Source organism: Octopus sinensis, linkage group LG29 (genome assembly GCF_006345805.1).
Source record: "Octopus sinensis linkage group LG29, ASM634580v1, whole genome shotgun sequence".
In the NCBI taxonomy this organism is placed as follows: domain Eukaryota; kingdom Metazoa; phylum Mollusca; class Cephalopoda; order Octopoda; family Octopodidae; genus Octopus; species Octopus sinensis.
Genome location: NC_043025.1, coordinates 13,778,998 through 13,801,535, shown reverse-complemented (window position 1 = coordinate 13,801,535; position 22,538 = coordinate 13,778,998). Strand labels below are relative to the sequence as shown.

At 41.5% G+C, this 22,538-nt stretch overlaps 2 protein-coding genes across 4 annotated transcripts in view; one reads left to right on the top strand and one right to left on the bottom strand.

Annotated features, from left to right (window-relative positions):
* Window positions 1-9,620: 9,620 nt before the first annotated feature.
* Window positions 9,621-14,807, bottom strand: LOC115226126. 3 transcript variants are annotated; one of them, XR_005004230.1, is made up of 3 exons: window positions 14,663-14,807; window positions 11,257-12,091; window positions 9,621-10,962 (listed from the first exon to the last, which is right to left on the bottom strand). XR_005004230.1 is itself a non-coding variant. In XM_029797112.2 (2 exons), the coding sequence occupies exons 1-2, from the start codon at window positions 14,728-14,730 to the stop codon at window positions 11,446-11,448; spliced, it is 714 nt and encodes a 237-aa protein (XP_029652972.1). In that variant the 5' UTR covers window positions 14,731-14,807; the 3' UTR covers window positions 10,932-11,445. The 3 variants fall into 3 exon arrangements, 1 of the variants encoding a protein (XP_029652972.1); XR_005004229.1 differs by having other exon boundaries at window positions 9,621-11,059; window positions 11,341-12,091; XM_029797112.2 differs by having other exon boundaries at window positions 10,932-12,091.
* Window positions 14,808-17,873: 3,066 nt separating this feature from the next.
* The window catches only part of LOC115226123, a 101,786-nt gene continuing 97,121 nt past the window's right edge, over window positions 17,874-22,538 (top strand). The window contains exon 1 of the mRNA XM_029797109.2: window positions 17,874-18,077. Coding sequence (XP_029652969.1) covers window positions 17,963-18,077 — 115 coding nt within the window. The 5' untranslated portion in view covers window positions 17,874-17,962. The remainder of the gene's footprint in view (window positions 18,078-22,538) is intronic.

Genomic DNA, 22,538 nt, shown 5'->3' with positions numbered 1-22,538 from the left:
TTACTTTTCAAAAATTCCAATTCTAAAGGGTCGAAACAAACCCAAGCAACGCCAGGCTATATTGCTCTACCTTTTAGGGGATTTTAACGCTTGCGTGGGATCTGACCATGATACGTGGCCCATTTGTGTTGGACACTTTGGTATTGGCAACATGAATGACAATGGTCAGAGACTACTTGAATTTTGCACATACCATAACCTGTGCATCACAAACACATTCTTTGCCAACAAGCCATCCCACAAGGCATCTTGGAGACATCCAAGATCTCACCACTGGCATCAGCTGGATGCTAACATTACACGGAGATCCTTTCTGAATTCTGTGCAACTGACCCGCAGCGCGGATTGTGACACAGATCACTCACTAATTAGAAGTAGGGTGAGGATTTTGCCTATTATATATATACAGACGCAGGAGTGGCCGTGTGGTAAGTAGCTTGTCTACCAACCACATGGTTCCGGGTTCAGTCCCACTGCGTGGCACCTTGGGCAAGTGTCTTCTACTATAGCCTCGGGCCGACCAAAGCCTTGTGAGTGGATTTGATTGACGGAAACTGAAAGAAGCCCGTCGTATATATATATGCGTGTGTGTCTGTGTTTGTTCCCCCAACACCGCTTGACAACCGATGCTGGTGTGTTTACGTCCCCGTTACTTAGCGGTTCGGCAAAAGAGGCCGATAGAATAAGTACTGGGCTTCCAAAAGAATAAGTCCCGGGGTCGAGTTGCTCGATTAAAGGCGGTGCTCCAGCATGGCCGCAGTGAAATGACTGAAACTAGTAAAAGAATATATAGGCTGCAGGTAACCTTACGCCTAAAACAAAACAAATGTCTGAAGTGTGTCACTTATCGGAATTGAACCCAGAACCTCATTGTAACACAGACTTCTTAACCAAACATCTATTACCCCCATTTATCATTCCCTTCCACCCGTAATACCCTTTCTCCATCCCAGAAGCTTAAACTCCAAAGTCGCCAATTCTTCTGGTTAACAGTTCAGCAGGAGTTATCTCCCCTGCATTCTAATTTTTATTGATTGAATCTCCTGAGATTCTTGTCTGCAGGGCTCAGGTGGCCCCTCGACTGGTCAAAGGGACGTCTATAGCTGATGCCTCAATGGGAAGTGAACAGTGCATGGGTGAGATACATGCTTGCGTGTGTATAGAGGGGAGAATATCAGGGCACTAGTTAAGAAGAATGGTCCCGGTGCTCGCGCTAGCTAGTCGTGACTAGTCGATCCTACAACGACTTGCAAAGTAAAGAAAAACACAAAGTAAGGATCGACTAGTCACGACTAGCGAGCGCCGATGCGCCCCTACGCGTGTGGGCGCACCGGGACCACTGTTCTTATGTAGTACGAAAATCAATCTTGTTGGAAACCGTTGAGAAAGGTGCAGCCAGGCGAATCCCCAGCAGCAGGCAACCACCTTACTCTGAAGGCCTTGCTTTCCGGGGCCTGGACATGTTAAAGCTCCAACATTTGGCAACTGAATTGGTAAACTCCCACAAGATTATCCAGAACCTGGGGAAACCTTTTCCAATTCCGTCTGTCGGACACTCCGGGACATCCTCACAAAAACAGCACAGCTCCTTCCATGACTTCCGGAAACATTTTTTCACGCTGAGAGTTGCTGAAGCATGGAACAAACTGCCGGCATCAGTTGTTGGTTGTCGGAGCACTGCATCCTTGAAAACTTCCATGCTTCCTAAGATTCGCCAACACTACACCTGATCTTGCCCAGGATATCAATCGTCTGGAAGCTGTTCAGCGACGTGCAACCAAAAGAATACCCTCCATCATGCATTTGCCATATCTTGAACACCTTACTTCTTCCCTGGGCATGGACACATTGAAACTCCGACGTCTGGCAGCTGACTTGGCAGACACCCATAAAATTATCAACCATCGTACAAATAATAACTCTGAGCACCTTTTCAAACTCCACCCATCTAACACCCGTGGACATATTTACAAAGTCAGAAAACAGCACAGCTCCCATGACTTCAGGAAACATTTTTTCACGCTGAGAGTTGCTGAAGCATGGAACAAACTGCCGGCATCAGTTGTTAGTTGTCGGAGCACTGCATCCTTCAAAACTTCCATGCTTCCTGAGATTCGCCAACACTACACCTGATCTTCTCTGTACACAAGCAAGCATCTTTCTGGCTCATACACTGTTCACTTCCCAGACATTTCTACAAATTACCGGAATTCAATGTGAAAAGAATATATCGTTGGGTAAGTCTACACTATCACATATCGTTTTTATTGAATCGATCTATTGCATTTCAATCTGTTTTAGGGTATCTTTTTTCTTCACAAATCTAAATAAACCGAATCTGTTTCGTAAACGAGGGACATATTCAGAATGTTATTTACCTAAATAGACGTAATGGTTAAAATTGGCGAAATGCTCGAAATTAAAGACGAAATATCTCACAAACTATAGAATTTTCTCAATAAAGCCAAGAGAAAATGATGTTTTATAAACATATTCTACCAGTATAGGAAGTTTAAAAGTGTTTGGTTAACTAGAAGATATCTTGTAGCATATACATATTTACGTAGGTATGTATATATTTATATTATATATGTGTGGTTTTTAGGAGAGTGTGGATGCAAAAGCATTCTGCTTTGAATAGAAGTGAAAGCAAAACTGGGTTGAAAAAAAACCATTTTGAGAGAAAAAGTTAAAGAATGTTGTGGGAATAATGGTAGAATGTCTAAAAGCGACGAAGGACAGCCTTGAATTTTTCTTCTTTTTTTCTTTTTAAATTAAATAAGTTATTTTTACAATGTTTTTTCATGGCGGTAGCTGGCCCGGACGTTAGAGCGCCGGACGAAATGCTTAGGTGTACTTCGTCCGACGCGACGGTCTGGGGGTTCGTTTTCCCCGGATAGTCGCTCGGTCTGAGTACATCTAAGTATTTCTTTCGGCGCACTAATTGGCAAACCTGCCGCCTTTTCGATCAGTTTTGCATTTGACCTAGTTGTTTGACCCGGTTTATCGACCACTGTGCGCCCGCGCGCAGTCCCGTATGCAAATGAGTTGGTATGGCACGTGCGCGAAAATAAGATAATATCTTACAAAGTAAAAGAGTTAATGGTTGTCCTTCACTCTTATACGTATGTAATATAATTTCTCTATTGGGTTTTAAATTGTTATTAATTAATTAGTAAATATTAAAAGTTCTAATACCATAAAAAATTGTTTCTATCGTTCACACCTTTTATTTAGAATTTATTTCTCTTCGAATGAAGACAATAAGCATTTTTATACAGTTTGAAGAATTCTATCTATATATAGGGTGGAAGAAAAGGGTTTTCTCTTATCTTCAGAAATGTAAACAAATTCACGTGTGTACTTATACCGAAGGATCGTATCTACTACACACTCAGAAATGTTCTGTTTCCTGACAAATACTCATTTTTCTGGACGTTATGAGGAAACGAAACTGACGCGTGTTAATTAATTAACGATCCTTTAATGAATGTCTGCTTTCCACGGAGATGGTCATATTTGGCCAATTAACCCATTAAACATACGCAGTGTACATTTGATCTTCACTCCAGCTATATTGTAATTACTTTAATTTCTTTCTTCAAATTCCGTCGACTTTGCCTTTCATCCATTCGGGGTCGGTGGAATCCACAATTGCCCTCCCCACGAATTTCAGGCCTTTAGTAGAAAGGATTGTTAATTTAATTTGTTTGTCAAAGTTTTTTAATCATACGTGGGATAAAGAGTCGTTGAAGGGGTCACGAATGAATTGAAAACCACCGTAACGATAAAAGAAGTGACCAGCAATGTTGACGGTGCGTGAGTTTAATTAGCAAAATCTGGAACTTTTAGTTTTATATCCCCACCACATCCGATGACTGCTTTCTTCCCCCTTGACATATATATATATACGATTCAGCTGAATGTTTATATACTCATATATAATATAAGGTTGTCCCAAAAGTTCGTAGAAAGTCTTGGAAAATAATGGTCTTTATTTTGAGGAATAATTTTTGTTGTTTTTGTTAGTACTTGGCGAGTAAAAATTCAATTTTCGCAAGTGTTTACGAACTTTTGGGACAACCTAATATATTATTCAAAGAAATTCCAACTCTGTTTTATTTATATTCTTTATAATATTAATGTAGAATATATATATATATTGGAAGGTTTGGAGTTGATGTACAGGTATTTTATATTAGAAGAAATGAGGTAATCAGAAGATCGGATGGTTTTATATTTACAGATATTTATTTGTATATTACATTTTTTCTTTAGCACTCATATTCCAAATACAAAAACACACACTTGTTCTATCTCTCTCTCCTCATCCATCACCCTCTTGTACTGTCTTATATTCCTCCCCACCACTATAAAATGGTCAAAACTCCTCACACAGGAACTTAGTTTGATTTGAAAACCCCACAAGAATGGGACAAAGCGCTAATACATGATGTATAAAAACATGTAATATACAAATAAATATCTGTAAATATAAACCATCCGATTTCTCTGAGTACCTCATTTCTTCTAATATAGAATATATAATGTATATATAGTAAAATGAAATGAAGTATTGATTGTCTTATTGAATAGATGAATTATTGAGTATCAGATATTAAGGGACTAGTATGCAGTCATCAAGGCCCCTGGTTGTGACAGGAGTGTTTCAACTATTTATATATATATGTATCCTATTCCATTCTTTGTTTCTATACCTAGGGCAGGTACCACTGGTATCATTACGTATAATGTTATCTAATTTCTTTCTAGTCCCCCTATATACCCGAACCCTATCTTTCTGATCATAGCCAGAGAACTGCATGTGGTGTATGAAGTTCTGTATAGGGTTCGCATAGTGGGGACACATTGTTCATTATTCTAATTAAGTCTGCTATCAATATATTAATTTTCAGGCGTCCTGTCCACATATTCTTTATAATTGTTTTGGATGTATGGTTGTGTGGTAAGAAGCTTGCTTCCCAACCACATGGTTCCAGGTTCAGTCCCACTATGTGGCACCTTAGGCGAGTGTCTTCTTTATTCATTATATTGGCCATAAAGGCCTTACATAGAAGGGAAGCTGTGGGCTGGACATAGACAATGTTGTATAGGTCGTGCGGAAATGCAGCACACCCTGGTTCCACTCGATAACATTAAATATAATGAATCATTTTTATCTTTAATTCTTTATTCATACTTGTACATTATATGATCCTTAATGTTAGTAGGGATCCCCAAGTTTAGGAAAAAAATACAATAATCCTTGCATAGAAGTGTGCAGTGGTTTTTGTGGCAGAAACGTTAGCATGCCGGACGAAATGCTCTGCCGTTACGTTTTGAGTTCAAATTCCACCGAGGTCCACTTTGCCTTTCATCCTTTCGGGGTCGATCCAACAAGTACCAGTTACACAGAGAGGACAAACAAACGGATTAAGTCGATTATATCGACCCCAGTGCGTAACTGGTATTTATTTAATCGACCTTGGTGGAATTTGAACTCAGAATGTAACGGCAGCCGAAATACTGCTCAGCATTTCACCCGGTGCACTAACGTTTCTGCCAGTTCGCCACCCCCCGTCTTCATGGCTTTATCTACCAAGCTACGGTCCCTCCAAATGGCTAGTCTCTATGTCTGCTCCATCATGGGCAGACTCTCCTTCTCCCATGAGTTCTCCACATTTTCTTGCCCTTCATAGAGGCACTTCCAAACCTCTTTCTTAGCAGAGTGAACCTTCATCCATGCGAACACACTTCCTGCAAGCTGAAACACTTCATGTCACAGAACATATAGCAAATGTCTTCCTTTCTGCTTTACAGCTGGTTGAGTATACCTGCCTCCTGGCGACCTTGCTACCAACACCACTGTTCAATGGAGGCAGCAGCCCTTCGACCTGTCCAAGATGTGAGCAGGATAGGGAAACCGTTCAGTATTCGGAGGTGTCAGACGTGTGGGTTTATGCCGAACAACTGTTGTCGAGTGCAGGAAGAGTCCAGAGTAAAAACTGACCCACCTGAGTCTATTTCGAAAGAAGGTAAGACTTGTTTTCTCATTGTAGTAGCAATTGTGAGTGAGGGGATTTGGAAGAGGGGGCTGAAAGGATTAAAGTCAGGCACTTTCATCTCCGGCCCTGAATCGGTGAATTATTTCACCTTAAAAGGAAAAAAGGGTTGGAGAGAAAACGTTTGAGAATCGATGGAAGAATGTAGCACGGATGTTACGAGTGAAAGTAACCTCATGAATGCGACACAGGACGTATCAGTGGCGAGGCGGGGCTTGTGGGGTTCGAATTGAACCCGCATCCCCACTCCATCCGTGATGTCTTCCGTTCTGTCCTATCATTTGATTTATTTATATTTTTAATGTCGTCTTTATGTTATATCCATCTGACCCCAATCAGATTGTATTGTCCCTTATCTATGTCGTCCCCTTATGGGAAATAAAAAAAAAAAATCACTCTTCCAGTCCTGCTTCTTCGCTCTAGTGGCCCCATCAACTACACTTTGCACCAGTCACAATTTTGGTCTGTGGCTCTCAATAAGTTGTCTCATAAAATATCATCTGCTTTCCATGTTGGCATGTGTTGGACGGTTTGATATGGAGCAGTCCAGACTTCAACTGTCTGTTGTGAAATGGCTGCATGCCCTTCCTAGCATGTATGTATATATATATACTAGCAGTATCGCCCGGCGTTGCTTGGGTTCGTTTCTACCCTTTAGAATTGGAATTTTTGAAAAGTAAAAATTTTGCCTTATGTAGCTTGTTATTCTCTTTAAGTGAACATTTTTCTGGTTGAAATACACCGAAAAATGGAGACACAGCAGTCAAAAAATAGGGATTTTCATAGAAAAAAAAGCAGCTTTTTGATGTAAATAATTTTCTGTGTTAACATGGTCAGATTTGAATTTTGTCTTCTACAGAAGGAAGAGCAAGCCTTCTTTTATCATACTCTCAATTTTGGTCAACTTGCGCCACAGGGTCTCAGAGGAGATAGTGTTAGTTGAAGGCTGCCACACACACACAACTTCAGCTTTATATATAGAGATTATCCTTGTCATCATTTAGCATCCACTTGTCCGTGCTTGCATGGGTCAGATGTAATCGGTTGAAGCAGATTTAGATTTTTTTACAGTTCCATGCCCTTCCTGCTCCTGCCATCTCCACTTTCTTTCCGAGCAGGGGAATATTTCTGCTTATGGCCAGACATGTTTATCACAGAAGACTTCAAATGAACGACACTGCTTGTATGACAGAGATGAAGTGAAGGAAACAGAACATATACAACAGGCTTCCGTACAGTTTCCATTTACCAAATCAGGTAGTGGAGGTACATGGCCTAGTGGTTAAAGCAGTGGTCAAGGTATCGCGGGTTCAAATCTCAGACTGGGCGATGTGTGTGTTTGTGAGTGAAACACCTAAGCTTCACGCGGCTCCAGCAGAAAGTAATGGCAAAACTTCTAACTCTTTCGCCACAACTTTCTCTCACTCTTTCATCCTGCGTCTTGCAGCTCACCTGCGACGGACTGGCGTCTTGTCCAGGTGGGGAACCTATACGCCAAGGAAACCGGCCCTAATGAGCCAGGCATGGCAATAGAAGGAACAAACAACCAAATCAGGTGGAATAGTTTTGTTCAGCCCAGGGCTATGATAGAAGAGGCTGTCTGCAGTGGGACTGAACCCTAAGGGCCATTTTGTTTGGTTGTAGTTGTTTTAAAATTTCAAAAATTAAAGAAAACACAAACACTTTTCATTATTTTTTTCAAAAATTTAATTAATAAATTAAAAATTAATAAAAAGGAAAAAAAAAACAATAATTTCAATTATTGATTGTGTTCATATTTTTTAGAATTCAAATAATTTTGTTTTTTTAAATAGAATTATTTAAACTTAAGGACACTTAACGAAATGGATTAAAAGAGATTAAGGTTCAAAGAATGAAAGAAAGAGAAAAATGAATGAGCAACAATTGTCTGAGTTTCGTTCTTTCTTAATATTTTGAAACTTATTTCCTTTCTTCATCAATTTACAAGAATGGCAGCTTAGAAGTCAAAGAACTGGTCATCATGTTGCCCCGTCTGAACCCATCTTTCTGTCGGTCCTTTGATCCAATATTGGATACAGTTCTTGCCCTTCAAAGCAAAGAATTCCTTCACCGAAACTTCCATCTCCGTTTTTGGTTGATGAAGCATCGTGAACACAGATGAAGCTGCTTTCGTTGTAAATTAACCGATAAAGCAAAGAAGTTCCTCCTCATCATCGTTTAATGTCCGTTCTCCATGCTAGCATGGGTTGGACGGTTCGATCTGGGAAGCCAGGAGGCTGCACCAGGCTCCGGTCTTATCTGGCAATGTTTCTACAGCTGGATGCCCTTCTTAACGCCAACCACTCCGTGAGTGTAGTGGGTGCATTTTACGTGCCAGGTGAGGCTGGCATCGGCCACGGTCGGATTGGTGCATTTTACGTGCCACCTGCACAGAAGCCAGTCGAGGCGGCACTGGCTTCGGAATATTGCAAAAATTTTGACTTAAAACAACAGAATGCACCATCAAACTAATTCCCCACCAGGGAGATAGTCCAGACCTCACTCCCTTGGATCATTACTTGTTCCGATCCATGGTTCACTTTCTGCTCTCACAACGATCCATCAACCAAGGGGAGGTGGAAGCTTCAGTGAAGGAGTTAGCAAAACTTTGGACTCAACACAATGGAATGGAGCATCGAAGGGATGCCCCGTCCAGCAAATAGTCCGGACCTCGCTCCCTTGGATCATTACTTGTTCCGATCCATGGTTCACTTCCTGCTCTCACGATGCTTCCTCAACCAAGAGGAGATGGCAGCTTCAGTGAAGGAGTTCTTCTCCTCAAAGGTCAAGACCTAGCATCAAAATGGGGTCAAAGACCTGACAGAAAAGTGGCTTCAGGCGGTGCAACCCAATGGCCCCTACTTTTAAATGCTGGGCTGCTCTTCTTTGTAACTTGATGAATAAAACAATTAAATTACCAAAATATTGCAAAATTTTTGTCTCAACACAATATTTCGTCTTCTTCAGTTTTTGTTTTTTTTAATGGCTTTTCATTAACCGTTTCCTCTGTAAAGTAATTAACAGTTTATTATTAATGACGATGTAATTATGTGTAGGTAAAAAAAAGTTCCCCTGAGTTGTCATTTTATAATTTCTTATTGTTTTTTTTTTTTAATGTCCTTCAAGAGGATCAGAAGGAATTACTGCAAAGACAGACCCAGGATTGGGGTCGGACAAACCAGAACCTTCCATCTGTCTGTTTGTCTTTGCTTTAATCATTGGACTGTGGCCATACTGGAGCAAAGCTCGAAGGTTTTAGTCAAACAAAATCGGCCTCAGTGCCTGGTACTAATTCTGTTAGTCTCTCAAGCCAAACTGTTAAGTTACAAGGATGTAAACAAACCAAACACAGTTGCACACATATATACACCCACAAGCATGGGTATGGCTGTGTAAGTAGCTTGCTTCCCAACCACATTGTTCTGGGTTCAGTCCCACTGCGTGGCACCTTGGGCAAGTGTCTTCCACTATAGCCCTGAGCCGACCGAAGACTTGTGAGTGGATTTGGAAGATGGAAACTGAAAGAAGCCCATCATGTGTGTTTGTCCCCCACCAGTTACTATGGCGACTGGGCAGAATCATTCGTCTGCTGGACAAAATGCTTAGAGGCATTTCCTCTGTCTGTCATCCTTTCAGGGTCAATAAATTAAGTACCAGTTGCATACTGGGGTCAATGTAATCGACTATCACCACATCAGGCCTAGTACTTATAGTAGAAAGGATTATTATTATTATGTTCCTTGTGAGTTTGAACCTGAGCCAGTAAAAAAGACTTCTTGTCTCCTGGGCAGAAGTTAGTTACAGACCAACTGATGGCTTCTGGAATTTTCTACAAACGAAGAGGAAGGAGAGGGGTGATGAGGAGAAGGAGGGGTCATCCGGGACTTTCAGTTTGATGCCTTGCCCTTGAGCAGGGCGCTGCCTGGGTCCTGTTTCGGCACAAGGACTTTGATGCTTTTAGTACTCTTAAAATGGGGCAGTGAAGGGGGGTATGTAAGATTGTAACTTCTCTTGGGCCTGAATTTTATTCAGTATTCCCATAGGCACAAAAACTCCCTAAAACCCCAATCATTTTTCATGTCCATACAGCTGTCCTCATCTGAGATGCCTTACCCACGAGGAGCAGCACATTAACGGAAATACTGTTTCTGTATGAGGATTTCAGATTATTTCTTACTAACCGATTCTCAACATGGGAGGAAGAAGAGAAAAATATAAGAACAGAGAGCTTTTAGGGGTAAGGTAGGTGCAGCTTTTCACAGTTCATGGCTTAAATTTTCTTCAGTATTTTCATAGATGCACTACTGCCTAAAACTTCAGCTATTTTTTCACGTTCATGTAGCTGTCCTCATCTGGGGCCCCTGGCTCAAGTATTTGTGATGCTTCACCTGCAAGCAGCGAATTCTCTCAGAAATGTGCTTTTGTATGAGGATTTCTTATTAACCGATTCTTAATATAGGGTAAAGAAGGGGGAAAAAAAAACACAAAGTGTTTTGGCAGGGTCAGGTAGGTTTACCTTTTCACAGTTGCTACTGTTCTAGGGCCTGGGTTTTCTTAAGTAAAACCCGAATCATTTTTTCATGTCCATTTAGCTGTGTTCCTTTGGGGCATTTGGTTTGAATATTTGCAATGCTTCTGTGAGTGGTACTTTAGTAAGAGGATTTTGGACTAGTACTTATTGATTCTAAATATAGGATACAGAAAAAGAGGAGAGAAAAAAAAACCAGACAGGCTTTTGGGGTCAGGTAGGTAAGATTACCTTTTCACGGTCACAACTCTTCTTGGGTTTTCTTAAGCATTTCTGTAGAGGCGCAGAACTGGACAAAACCCCAATCCTTTTTTGCTGTCTGTTTTCCATGTTCATATAGCTGTCCCTCATCTGGGACATTTGGTTCAAATACTTGTGATGTCCTTCCCTGGAGCAGCACATCATAGGAGTATTGCTTTGGTATGAGGGCTTCAGGCTCTGATTACATTTTTACTAGTTGATTCTCAATATGGGGTAAAGAAGAGGAAAAAGGGGAGATGGGAAAAAACAGGTTTTGTGGGGTCAGGTATTTCTACCTTTTCACAGTCCATGGCTGTTCTTGGGCCCGAGTTTTCTTAAGCATTAAATTGCCCAAAACCTCAATCATTTTCTTTTGTTTTCCATGTTCATATAGCCGTCCCTCACCTGGGACATTTGGTTCAAATACTTGTGATGCCCCTCCCTGGAGCAGCACATCATCAGAGTAAGGGCTTCAGGCTCTGATCATATTTTTACTAGTTGATTCTCAATACGGGGTAAAGAAGGAAGGGACAAAAAAAGAAAGAAGGGTGCAGAGAACAAAAACAGGGGGCTGCTAGGGGATTTGGTATGTTTCTACCTTTTCACAGTCCACGGCCGTTCTTGGGCCTGTATTTTATTAAGCATAACCATAGCCTTTTTTGGAGGAACTAGACCCTCCGAGACCCCAGATCTCTTCTTTCGCCTGTTGTTCATATTCATATAATCATCCTCATCGGGGACATTTGGATTCAAAACCTGCGACCCCTGGCCCTTGAGCAGTACATCACCTGAAAACTGTTTCGGCGCAGGAACTTCAGCGTTCTGGTTGCCCTTCACCAGCGGGCTTTCTATATGGTTGTCGATGTCGTGTGAGAACTTGCAGTTTTTGCTGAACCTACATTTCCCTTGCCGGAACTTCCAGCAAATCTGTTTTTTGGACGTGGAACTCTTGGGTTTTTCCGTCATCTTCACATGTTGCTCCAGAATGAAGTCTTTCCGAGTCTGTTCCTCTTTGAATGGATTTGAGAAGACCAAGTGGGAACCGGTGCCTGGTTTGGATTCCAGGTTTGGAGTCGGAAGGTTTGAACTTGTGCTGAAAGGGTTTGGCAGTTGTTCGTCTTGGGAATTCTCTGAACTCCGAATTTGTGCCCGGTTCTGGTTTGACTCCAGGGTTTCGTTTTCTTCTGAACTGGATTCTTCTTCGTTTATAACCAGCAAATTCTTCCCATGATTTTCATCACTAAAAAAAATCCATATAAAACAATAAGAAAAAATACAAAAAGGAGTAAAAACAAGAGAGATAATTTCAAAAAGTTAAGTTAAAACATGTTTGCTACCCAGGGTCTGGGTTCAGTCTCACTGTGTAGCACCTTGAGCAAGTGTCTTCTACTATAGCCTTAGACTGACCAAAGCCTTGTGAGTGGATTTGGTAGACGGAAACTGAAAGAAGCCAGTCGGTCAGGTGCAGGCATAACTATGTGGTAAGAAGCTTGCTTACCAACCACATGGTCCCAGGTTCATTCCCACTGTGTGGCGTCTTCTACTATAGCCTTAGACTGACCAAAGCCTTGTGAGTGGATTTGGTAGTTGGAAACTGAAAGAAGCCCATTTTCTGTCTATCTATCTGCCTACCTATATATTTATATATACTATGAACATTTTTACTCCCTTCTCCTAATTAGCGGTCATTCAAATAGCTCTTTTGTCTTAATAACGGTCAACCACACAGTAATTTTCCTTTGTATAACGGTAATTTTTCATAGTATTTTTCCGATGGTGGCGTGGATTTCCACCTCGGCAGCCAAAACTCAGAGAGAAAAATTGAGCATGAGGTATCAGATGTGGTGGGCAGGAAAGAAGCCTGTATTGGTTTGATCGTGTGGTGCATAGGACGGAAGAGGATCCAGCCATAAAAACTCTGCCAAAACAGACATTGAAGCCTGTCCGACCCATGCCAGCATGGAAAACGGACATTAAATGATGACGAAAATCCTTCAAAGCAATACCCCAACACGGCCACAGTCCAATGACCGAAACAAGTAACAGAAGACCTTAGAAAGCTAATTATAAAAAGAAACTCAATTGGGTGGGGTACTAAACTGTAATTGTGCCCAGTGGTTTTCGTTTCTCAATGCTGGCTGGTCTCGTGTCCAACCCCTCTCGACCTGTACTAATTCCTAGACAGAACCCACTCTTCCCCTAAATGTCAGCACTTTGTAAATCCCTCCCTGGATATGATTTTCAAGCAATCGTCGACTCGCGACCAAAAAGATAAGGTGATACGTTACTTCCATCCATAAATTTTTACTCCCCCACCATTCTTGGAAAGATCGTGGGGGTAAAATCCTCAGGCATCTCCTTTACTGGGTCCTGTCATCACAGTTTCCAAGCATTGTCAACCGAGACCTGGATATTATCCAACCATCCCGTCATCAGTTTCCCCTCAGGTCGCCTGCCAGTCATGGGACAGAGTCTTCAGGCACCTCCTCCACAGGGTCCCATCATTACTCTTCCCTGCTGAATTCCCAAGAATGACCGACTGGGACAAAGGATATTACCCAACCATTTCGTCACTAGTCTACTTACTGTCAGGTCTCCTGCTAGTCATAGGGATAGAGTCCACATATACCCCCCTCCATAGGGATCGTATCACAAGTAGCCGTCATTAGACCTTCTGGTTAGTCGCGCTTGAAGAATCTGTCTTGCGATTCTTGCCTGCGGTATTCTAATCCCATGTCCACAGAACCGGAGCCATGGGGACAGAGTCATCGGGCTCTTCTTCCTTAGGGTCTTATCAGAAGCAATTGTCATTATACTTTTTTTCCGTTTGAATCCTAAAGCACGATCACCAGGGATTATACACATTATCCTACCATTCCCGTTTTTGCTCTACCTCAAGGTCTCCCGCTGGTTCTGTCAGTTTTGAAGAATCCGTCTCGTGATTCTTCCCTGCACCATTCTAGTCACATGTCCGTAGTACTGGAGTTACTAGCAACCTTTAGTAGCAGTGGCACTAAGCAACACGTCGACTATCGTTACTTCAGAGGAGAGAAGTCGGCGGCGAGAAAGCCTACCTCGACATCTTCAATTCGGTTTTTGGCGATCTTTCGTCTCTAGTAGACCTTTCCGTCGATTACACAACATACTGTCTGTCTCCCACACCCCATCAAACACACACACACACATGTACATCAATGCTTGCCATGCACGGTAACTTCAAAAGAACTTCCCTCGTCATACAATCGCTTTCTCTTAGTCTCTTTCGCTCTCATTACTTCAAAAGTTCCCGCAAGCCCATATGTAAAAAAAAATAATTTTTTTACGGAAAGGTCTACTAGAGACGAAAGATTGCCCGGTTTTTCGTGCCCTTCTTCACCCAGGGTCAGGTCGAACGTTGAAGACACAATTCCTGCAGAAACCGAGCGAGGTTAGAAACCCATGGGGGTCACTGTCCCTTCCGTGAAACCGTACGAATAATTAATATAAGATTATTATTCTTAATTTAGGCAGAAAATCGGTAATTTTTAAGGGGAAGGGATTTAGTTGAGGCAATCGATCCCAGTGCTTCGTTTTATCGACCCTGAACGAATGCAAAGCAAAGCTGACCTGAGCGGGATTCGACCTCAGAACGGAAGAACACGCAGGGGCCAATGGTCGACGTCCAGGAAGTAAGGGATCAGATAAAAATTTAGGGTTTAAGGCATAAAAGGATTCGTTAACGGACATTAACAGTCGAAACGGTTCCCATATTACGAGAGGCGGCATTTATGGTGTCGGGTTGTAAAGGCAAGCTAGAGACATTGAGGGTTACCTGTTACGTGGGTCGGATTCGAACTCGTCATCGCTGCTTCCGCTGTAGTCAGCCACCAGGGAAGCCATGTTGAATTATAAACATTACGACTTCCGGCTGTTCCGCACTGAAGACGGAACCAATGTCTGCCTCCCAACTGATTGGATAATATTCATTTATTTACTTCTCGTTCCGTCTAAATTTACATATATTTCGCTAATTAAAAACATTTAATAATTAGCAACCAGAGAAACAGAAGCTTATCTATCCATCCATCTCTCTATCTATCCATCCATCTCTCTCTCTATCTATTTATTTATCTCCCTCTCTCTCTCTACCTATCTATCTATCCATCTCTCTCTCTATTTAGTTATCTACCTCTCTCTCTCTATCTATTTATTTATCTCCCTCTCTCTCTCTACCTATCTATCTATCCATCTCTCTCTCTATCTATTTATTTATCTCCCTCTCTCTCTCTACCTATCTATCTATCCATCTCTCTCTCTATTTAGTTATCTACCTCTCTCTATCTATTTATTTATCTCCCTCTCTCTCTCTATCTATCCATCCATCTCTCTCTTTATCTATTTATCTACCTATCTATCCATATATCTCTCTCTCTATCTATTTATCTACCTGTCTCTCTCTACATACGTATCACCCTTTCTCTCTCTTCACACACATGTTGAATGAAGAGGAAACTGCTTTCCTCTCATCTCATTGGCTGAAAGTATTCTGCCCCGTACAAGATTTTTCTCAATATATTTCGTTATTTTGTCGAAAAAAAATTTTTCTAAAAATTCGGATTTTGTAATAATTAATAAATTTAAATTGTATTATAAACGTTAACAATTCTACAGCCACGAAGACGAAACTAGTTTTTTTTCTTGTGAAAAGATTGGCTAAAATTATGCAACCCGGCACTTTTTTAATTATTTCAATAAATCTGGGAAATTTGAATTTTTTTTTTTGAAAACTCGATTATAAACTATAATTATACATGAAGTTTATACTTTTATATGAGAAATAAAAATATATAGAACTGGTTGAAAAAATATTTCCCCTTTACTTTAAGCCGGACGTGCAAGTAAGAGGTTCGGATGGAGAATATGTCTTGGAGATCTTGGTGAGAAGGAATTGGTTTTGGAATGGGAAATCTGTCCGTTGGATAATGTTTGTTAGCCTTCCCAACCTGCTTTTACCATTCTCTTTATTAAATTAGCTGGAGGGAGAGCCGGGTGGATAAAAAGATACATATAGACATTGAAAGGGTGAGTGTGGAAGAGGTAGATAAATAGATATTTATATATAGACATAGAAAGGAGTGTGGAAGAGATAGAGATGCTAATAGAAAGAGAGGTGAGTGTGTAGAGACTTAGAAAGGCAGAGCGAGAGTGAGAGAGGAAGAGAAAGTATGAGAATAGATTGAGAGAGAGAGGAAAGGGAAAGTAGAGACTAACATAGATAGAGAGAAAGAAAGAATGAGAATGTCAAATAGAGGGGAAGAGGGAGAGTACAGAAATAAGATAGACACAGATATAGAGTGGGGAACATAGGCAGAAGTGAGAGAGAGATGAAATAGAAAGACGGAAGGAGGAAGAACAGGCTAGAAAACGAAAGGGTGAATGAGGAAGAGGAGAAAGAAAGATAGAGATTCTAAAAGAGACAGAGAAGGAGGAGAGGAAGACACAGTGTTATGATTAGCAGAGTGAGAGGAGAGAAGCACACATCTACAAACGATGCAGAGGAGGAGGCGAGAGAAACTAGAAATCTAATAGAGAGGGTGAGAGTCAGATAAACGCATAACAGAGAGGGAGAGGGTAAGGGAGATAAATAGCTACAAATGAGAAGGGGAGGAGAGACAGAAATAGTTAATTGCAGTAGAGAGGGAAGGCGTGAGGAGACTTACTACAGCTGAGAGAGAGAAGGAAAAGGAGAGAATATATAGACACAGCTGATAGAGGAGGAGAGTAGTAGTAGAGGGAGGAAAATTCCGCTTAGGTGAAGCAGATAGGAAGGGGGAGTGGAGAGATAATAAGATACCACTAATAGAGGGGGAGAGAAATAACTACAACGGATAGAGAAGGGGAGGAGAAATACACCTTAGTACAGCAGATAAAAAGAGGGAGTTGAAAGAAAATAGATACAAGTGTTAGAGAGGGGAGCGGAGAGAAAGAAATGCAGACAGATATGAAAGGGGGGAAGAGAAAGACACTTAGATTGAAGGGTCTAAGAAGGAGAGGTATAAGAAAAAGAATTATACCCGTAAGGATGGAGTGTGAGTGAGAGGAAGTCTAAGAAAGGGTATTGGCGGAGACGGGGGGGTGTAACAGAGATGAATGAAAGAGTAAAAGGAAGTAGGAGAAAGCGAATGAGTGAGAATGGAAAGTAATATGTGAAGGGGGGAAAGGGAGATATTGAAAGGGTAGTAGCTAGTGAGAGAGGTGAAAGAGTAATTGCGAGATAGAGAAGGGGAGGAACGGAAAGTGGTTAGCGATTACGAGAGGTGTAGTGGGAGGAAGAGAGAGAGAGAGGACGGCAAAGAAAGCGTAAGAGCATGTGATAGAGGGACGGAGTGAAGTGGGTGAAAGAGTAAGTAAGTGAGAGAAGGGGAGAAATTGAAAGAGTAATAGGAAGAGAGAGGACGGCAAAGAAAGCGTAAGAGCATGTGATAGAGGGAGGGAGTGAAGTGGGTGAAAGAGTAATAGCGAGTGAAAGAATGGGAGAAATTGAAAGAGTAATAGGAAGAGAGAGGACGGCAAAGAAAGCGTAAGAGCATGTGATAGAGGGAGGGAGTGAAGTGGGTGAAAGAGTAATAGCGAGTGAGAGAAGGGGAGAAATTGAAAGTGTATTAGCAAGCGAGAGAGGTGAAGTGGGTGAAAGAGTGAGAGGATGTCAAAGAAAGTGTAAGAGCATGTGATAGAGGGAGGGAGTGAAAGAGTAAGTAAGTGAGAGAAGGGGAGAAATTGAAAGTGTATTAGCAAGGGAGAGAGGACGGCAAAGAAAGCGTAAGAGCATGTGATAGAGGGAGTGAAGTGGGTGAAAGAGTAAGTATGTGAGAGAGGGGAGAAATTGAAAGTGTATTAGCAAGGGAGAGAGGTGTAGTGTGTGAAAGAGAGAGAGGACGGCAAAGAAAGCGTAAGAGCATGTGATAGAGGGAGGGAGTGAAGTAGCTGAAAGAGTAAGTATGTGAGAGAAGGGGAGAAATTGAAAGAGTAATAGCGAATGAGAGAGGGGGAGCGAGTGCCACATAATTGCGAAGGACGGTGTGTAATGTCGTATTCCGTATTAACAGCAGCAGCAGCAGCGAGAATCTTGTAAATGTCGGGCAAAATTAATTCGAGAAATTCTGGCAATGTGGCGAATATTACAAGCCAGACGGTGAACGAGAAGATCCTCAAAGAATGCCACAACTTATATACGCAGCCTGAGAATGGTAAAGTCCCTCTTTCTATAGATATTCATGCGTGTATATAAATATATATATATACAGCGGCTTGTGTATATATGTGCGTGTATATATATATATATATATATATTATATATATATATATATATATATATATATATATACAGCGGCTTGTGTATAAAGGCGTGTATATATGTGTGTGTGTGCGTGTATATATATATATACAGCGGCTTGTGTAGAAAGGCGTGTATATATGTGTGTGCGTATATAGATATGTATGTATGTATATGTGTGTGTATATATAGATATGTATGTGTGTGTATGACTAACTTTCGGCTACCGGTTCCGTCCTTCTGTGCTTTGAGGTGTATACGTCAACCGAAATAGGGGACAGGGCACCTGGCAGAGATCTAGGCTCAATACTAATTGATCTTTAATTATTAATTAATTAATAATTAGAAACTCCGCTAATTATAAACGGGTACTTTGTAATCACGTTTATACATCCTGTCCCCTAATCTTTTCGAAGAAAACCCGCCCCTTTAAAACTGTCATCGATGCCCCTGTGGCTAATAAAAGAAATAATAATAATTGACCTTTAATTAATTAATTAATAATTAGAAACTCCGGTTATTATAATCGTGTACTTTGTAATCACATTTATACATCCTGTCCCCTAATCTTTTCGAAGAAAACCCGCCCCTCTGTCGGCATTACGAATTTTAAAACTGTCATCGATGCCCCTCTGGCTCATAAAGGAAATAATGATAACAATGATCCTTTTTAATTTTGGTACAAAGCCCGAAATTTTGAGTAGAGGGTTCGATCGATTACATCGTCCCTAGTACTTCACTGGTACTTATTAAGTCGACCTCAGCAGACTCAGAACGTTAGGAGTCGTAAGAAATGCCTTTAAGCATTTTGTTCGACAAACATGGCCAGTAGTTTTTTTTTTTTTTAGGAGGAAGGGGTTTCACTCCCTTATATCGACTGTAGCACTTGGCTGGTATCATATTTTATCGACGGTGGGGGGGGGGTGAAAGGCAGAGTTGACCTCGGCGGAATTTGAACTTCGGTCGTAAAGATGGCTAAAATACTACTTAGCATTTTGTCCAGAGTGCTCACCACTTTGATATATAATAATAAATGCCCTGATGCGGTACCAGGCAGTGGCTTCTGATTGGAAGTGTTATCATGTACATTGTTTTGTCTTGGTATAAAAGATGGGCTACAGCAAATATTCTGCTCAATACCACAGATTTGCTTGTCAGTTGTTTGACGTTAACCAGTTGAGCATGTCCCTTAGTGGCTGACGATATGTGCATCTCTGATCACGAGCAGAAGTAGTGGGGGAAAATCATAGCCATGTGATGAGAGGAATTCTTTGGGGTTTGGATAATTCACCTCTGGAAACATAGGTGTTTCGTTCAACATCCATAAACAAACCTTATTCAGGGACCTTTTGAGTAGGATGGGTTACTCGACCAGAAGAAAAATTCTAACTGGGCCCCACCTGCAAGGTCATGTGCTGTTTATCTTGATATGGGATCACCATGTCACGCACATATGGTTGTGATGCATGTGCCTGGTGTACCCTTATCAGACGGGTAGTCATGATGGGTATACTGGGCTTCGTATATTTTACCCCAGTGTCACTTTGATGGCATGCACTGCTCTCTCACTCAATAATAATCCTTTCTATTATAGGCCTGAAGTTTTTTGGGGAGAGGACTAGTCAATTACATCAACCCAAGAATTTCACTGGTACTTAATTTGGCAAAGTTGAACTCAGAACATAGCATTTTGCCAGGTGTGCTAATGAGTCTGCCAGTTCACCACCTTCAATAATAATAATCCATTCTATTATAGGCACAAAGCCTCTATGTGTGTGTGTATGTGCAATGGAAGTGGGATGCTGAAAAGGAAAAGCAAACAGCGTTTCAACTCTGTGTGTGAACCAGCATTCCTTCAGTGACAAATGATGATCAATGTCACATCTCAAAAGACATCATCATCATCCAGGTTTTGTCCCTGTTAACAGGGGTGGCTGGATGTACCTCAATGTCAGAGCAACCGAGGTAGGCAGGTGCAGCCCACCCCAACCTTTGGGATGACTGGTGCCCTTTCTCCTTTGCTATCATGAGGCTTTTTGGGGGCTGGATTTTCTGCCCCTGCTTACCCCCAACCTCAGTTTCTAGACATGAGTGGTCCTGAGACCACTCTACCATGATTTTTAAGAAATGTAGTGGTAAACTAGCTCAGGAAGGCAGGGACCCCACTCCCCGAGACTCCTTTCAGAGCCCCCATACTTATAGTAATAATAAGCCTGTATAGAGAGGAGTGTCTGAGTCACACACGAGTGGCTGAAAAATGTCGATATTGACGAATATCCTGAGAGACGCAGAACTGAGAAAAACATCGCAGCTGTGCAGGGAAATCGTTGAATCATCATCCGTGAGTTATTAAAAGGGTGTACCTGTTAGTTACAGTTCAGTCCATTACCATTGAAGATTTTGGTATGAGATGTGTGTCTGCCAAGTTTGTGCAAAAACTGCTTTCAGCTGACCAAAAAGACACTTGGGTTTCAGTTGCACTGGGCCTCCTCGAGGTGTTTGGGCCCCACCGATGCAGTGACCGGGACCTCTGCGCTTCAGAAGACTCAGCAAGCGCAAGTGAGACCATAACCTTGTGGCCTATGCCAGGGGTGTAACCAGTCCGCTTATGTGTGCCTTTCCTTCATTGGACACTAAACTCTGCTTGCGGAGGCAAGTGAAATCAAATTCAATGACTGGCATCCGTGCTAGTGGAGCACTAAGAGCATTGGCTCTCATAGCTTCTGATTGGAAGTGTTATCATGTACATTCTTTTGTCTTGGTATAAAAAGATGGGCAGAAGTAGTGGGGGAGCATCATAGCCATGTGTTGAGAGGGATTCTTTGGGGTTTGGATAATTCACTTCTGGTAATATGGGTGTTATGTTCTTAAGGGACCTTTTGAGTGGGATGGGTTACTCAAGCTGAATAACCCCCCCCCCTGCAAGGTCATGCACTGTTTATCTTGATATGAGATCACCATGTCGCGCACATATGGTTGTGATGCATGTGCTTGGTGTACCTTTATCAGATGGGTATACTGGGCTTTGTATATTTGTAATCCAGTGTCACGTTGATGGCATGTGCTGCTCTCTCATTCAATAATAACAATTCACCTCAGGAAACATGGGTGCTTCATTCACCACCCATATTTGGGGACGTTTTGAATGGGGTGTGTTACTTGACCTGAAGAAACTTCTAACTGGGCCCCACCTGCAAGGTCATGTGCTGTTCATCTTGATATGAGATCACCATGTTGTAATGCATGTGCCTGGTGGACCCTTATCAGACGGGTAGTCATGATGGGTATACTGGGCTTTGTATATTTGACCCCAGTGTCACTTTGATGGCATGAAACATATCCAGCCTGGATTTTATCTACACTGTCCCCTAATTTTGGATTTCTATTCACATACACAGCCATTCCAGCTGCTAACCATGAACTATAAAATAACTTCTTTCAGCTTACCAAACTTTGATATTGCAAAAAATTTACAACCTTCTGCCATTGTTCCTGAAAGTTGTTCTTCATACCAACAGTGGTCTGATTGAAGCTCACTTGCTTCCTACACCTTGATCTTTGGATCTTACCTTTACATCTCTCTATATATAAAACTGAAGTTGTCTGTGTATGGCAGGTTTGGTAGCCTTCAACTAACACTATCTCCTCCGAGACCCTGCAGCGCAAGTTGACCAAAATTGAGAGTATGATAGAAGAAGGCTTGCTCTTCATTCCGTAGAACCATGTTAACACCAAAAATTATTTACATCAAAAAGGTGCTTTTTTTCTATGAAAATCCCTATTTTTATGACTTTTTGACTGCTGTGTCGCCATTTTTCGGTGTATTTCAACCAGAAAAATGTTCACATAAAGAGAATAATAAGCTACATAATGCACAATTTTTTACTTTTCAAAAATTCTAAAGGGTCGAAACAAACCCGAGCAATGCCGGGCTATACTGCTAGTATTATATATGTGTGTAAAGATACACATAACTGGTGTATGTGTAGCTGTGTGGTAGGTAATAGACTCCACATATCACATCAGGTGTTATATTTTGGAAACTTCTGACCTTTAATCCTTTAGATTTCAGATAACTTTGTCAAATGTAATTCCTGTTTATTCCCATTGTTTTGAACTAATCCTGGATTATCTCATAGCTTTGAGATTTTGACGATGTGATTGTCTGCTTTTAGAGTGACATTGTAGGGCTGGTGTGAGAGGCTGGATGTGGTCAGTCTGAACATAAAACAGGAAGACTATTTGGGCTAGATATGAAAGCTGATCCATCTGTGACCATCCCGTCTTTCATTCAGGCATAGTGTATCTAGGATTACATTATCTGACGTGTCAGTCCTTGTGGTTGTTGCTTAAACCCGATGTCCAGCAGATCAAT